Source organism: Sceloporus undulatus, unplaced genomic scaffold (assembly GCF_019175285.1).
Source record: "Sceloporus undulatus isolate JIND9_A2432 ecotype Alabama unplaced genomic scaffold, SceUnd_v1.1 scaffold_38684, whole genome shotgun sequence".
Taxonomy (NCBI): domain Eukaryota; kingdom Metazoa; phylum Chordata; class Lepidosauria; order Squamata; family Phrynosomatidae; genus Sceloporus; species Sceloporus undulatus.
This window is the reverse complement of record NW_024841594.1, coordinates 1-1,113: the sequence shown is the minus strand read 5'-3', so window position 1 is coordinate 1,113 and position 1,113 is coordinate 1. Positions and strand designations below refer to the sequence as shown.

The window sequence follows — 1,113 nt, the reverse complement described above, 5'->3', positions numbered from 1 at the left end:
GACAAAGAGCCCTCCTCCAACCGCCATCTTGAGGGGGAGAGAGGCCAGGCCTGGAAGACAAAGAGCCCTCCTCCAACCGCCATCTTGAGGGGGAGAGAGGCCAGGCCTGGAAGACAAAGAGCCCTCCTCCAACCACCATCTTGAGGGGGAGAGAGGCCTTGCAATTTTTTGTATTGTGTTGCAATTTTACAGTACATCGCTATGATCATTGCGGAATAGCGGTCTATAAATTATTATTATTATTATTATTATGTGTACCTGGCTGTTCTTCCTCAGAGGCAATGGCAGTTATCTACATATACTCATGGATTTGGGAAAGACAAGTGCCCATATCGGCTTATGATTTTTGCAGTATTGTCACCGCTGATTATGAGGATGAAGACATTGGTTCTGTTTTTCATTTTAAGTGAACATCCTTAATTTTTTGCATTTTCAAACCAATGTGCAAAATGAGTTCTTTGAAATAGGGATTTATCCAATTACTTCCAATTAAACATGTATAGTATTCTCATTGTAACTGGGGCAGAGCTGTGAGGTGTCTGAGCAAAGATATTCTGCAAGGAAAAATGAGGAAATTATAGAAGGGCATGCTGAATTTCCTTCTTCTTTTACTGAAATTCAAACATCTGTAAGAAGAACATTCAGAATTAAAATCAAAACGGATATGGTCTGCACTGCAACCTCTTGGCAGCAGGCGAGGCGCAGCTGAATGGAGGAGAATGGGCCATGGCTGGAGTGATCACCACTGAGGCATCTAAGTGCAAGATCCAGGTGCTGCAGCAGCATGCCGACAAGACCGATGAGAGAGCCGAGAGGCTGGAGAGGGAGGTCGAGGCTGAGCACTGCGCCCGCAAACAGGCTGAGGCAGAAGTGGCATCCCTAAATCAGCACATTCAACTAGTTGAGGAAGAGCTGGACCAGGCCCAGGAGCACCTTGCTGCAGCCTTGCAAAAGTTGGAGAAAGTCAAGAAAGCTGAAGATGAGCGTGAATGGACCGTGAAGTCTATTGAGAACAGAGCCCTGAAGCATGAAGAGAAGATGGACCTGCCAGAGATCAAGCTCAATAAAACCAATCACATCAATGAACAGGCTAACCAAAAATATGAAAAAGTT

General features: G+C 45.2%; 1 protein-coding gene across 1 annotated transcript; it reads left to right on the top strand.

Moving 5' to 3' along the window:
• Positions 1–726: 726 nt before the first annotated feature.
• Positions 727–1,110, top strand: LOC121918799 (tropomyosin alpha-3 chain-like; the record flags this gene model as incomplete). The annotated part of the gene is made up of 1 exon (XM_042444784.1): positions 727–1,110. A coding segment is annotated over exon 1 (384 nt), but the record flags the coding sequence as incomplete, so codon positions are not given.
• Between the last annotated feature and the right edge of the window lie 3 nt (positions 1,111–1,113).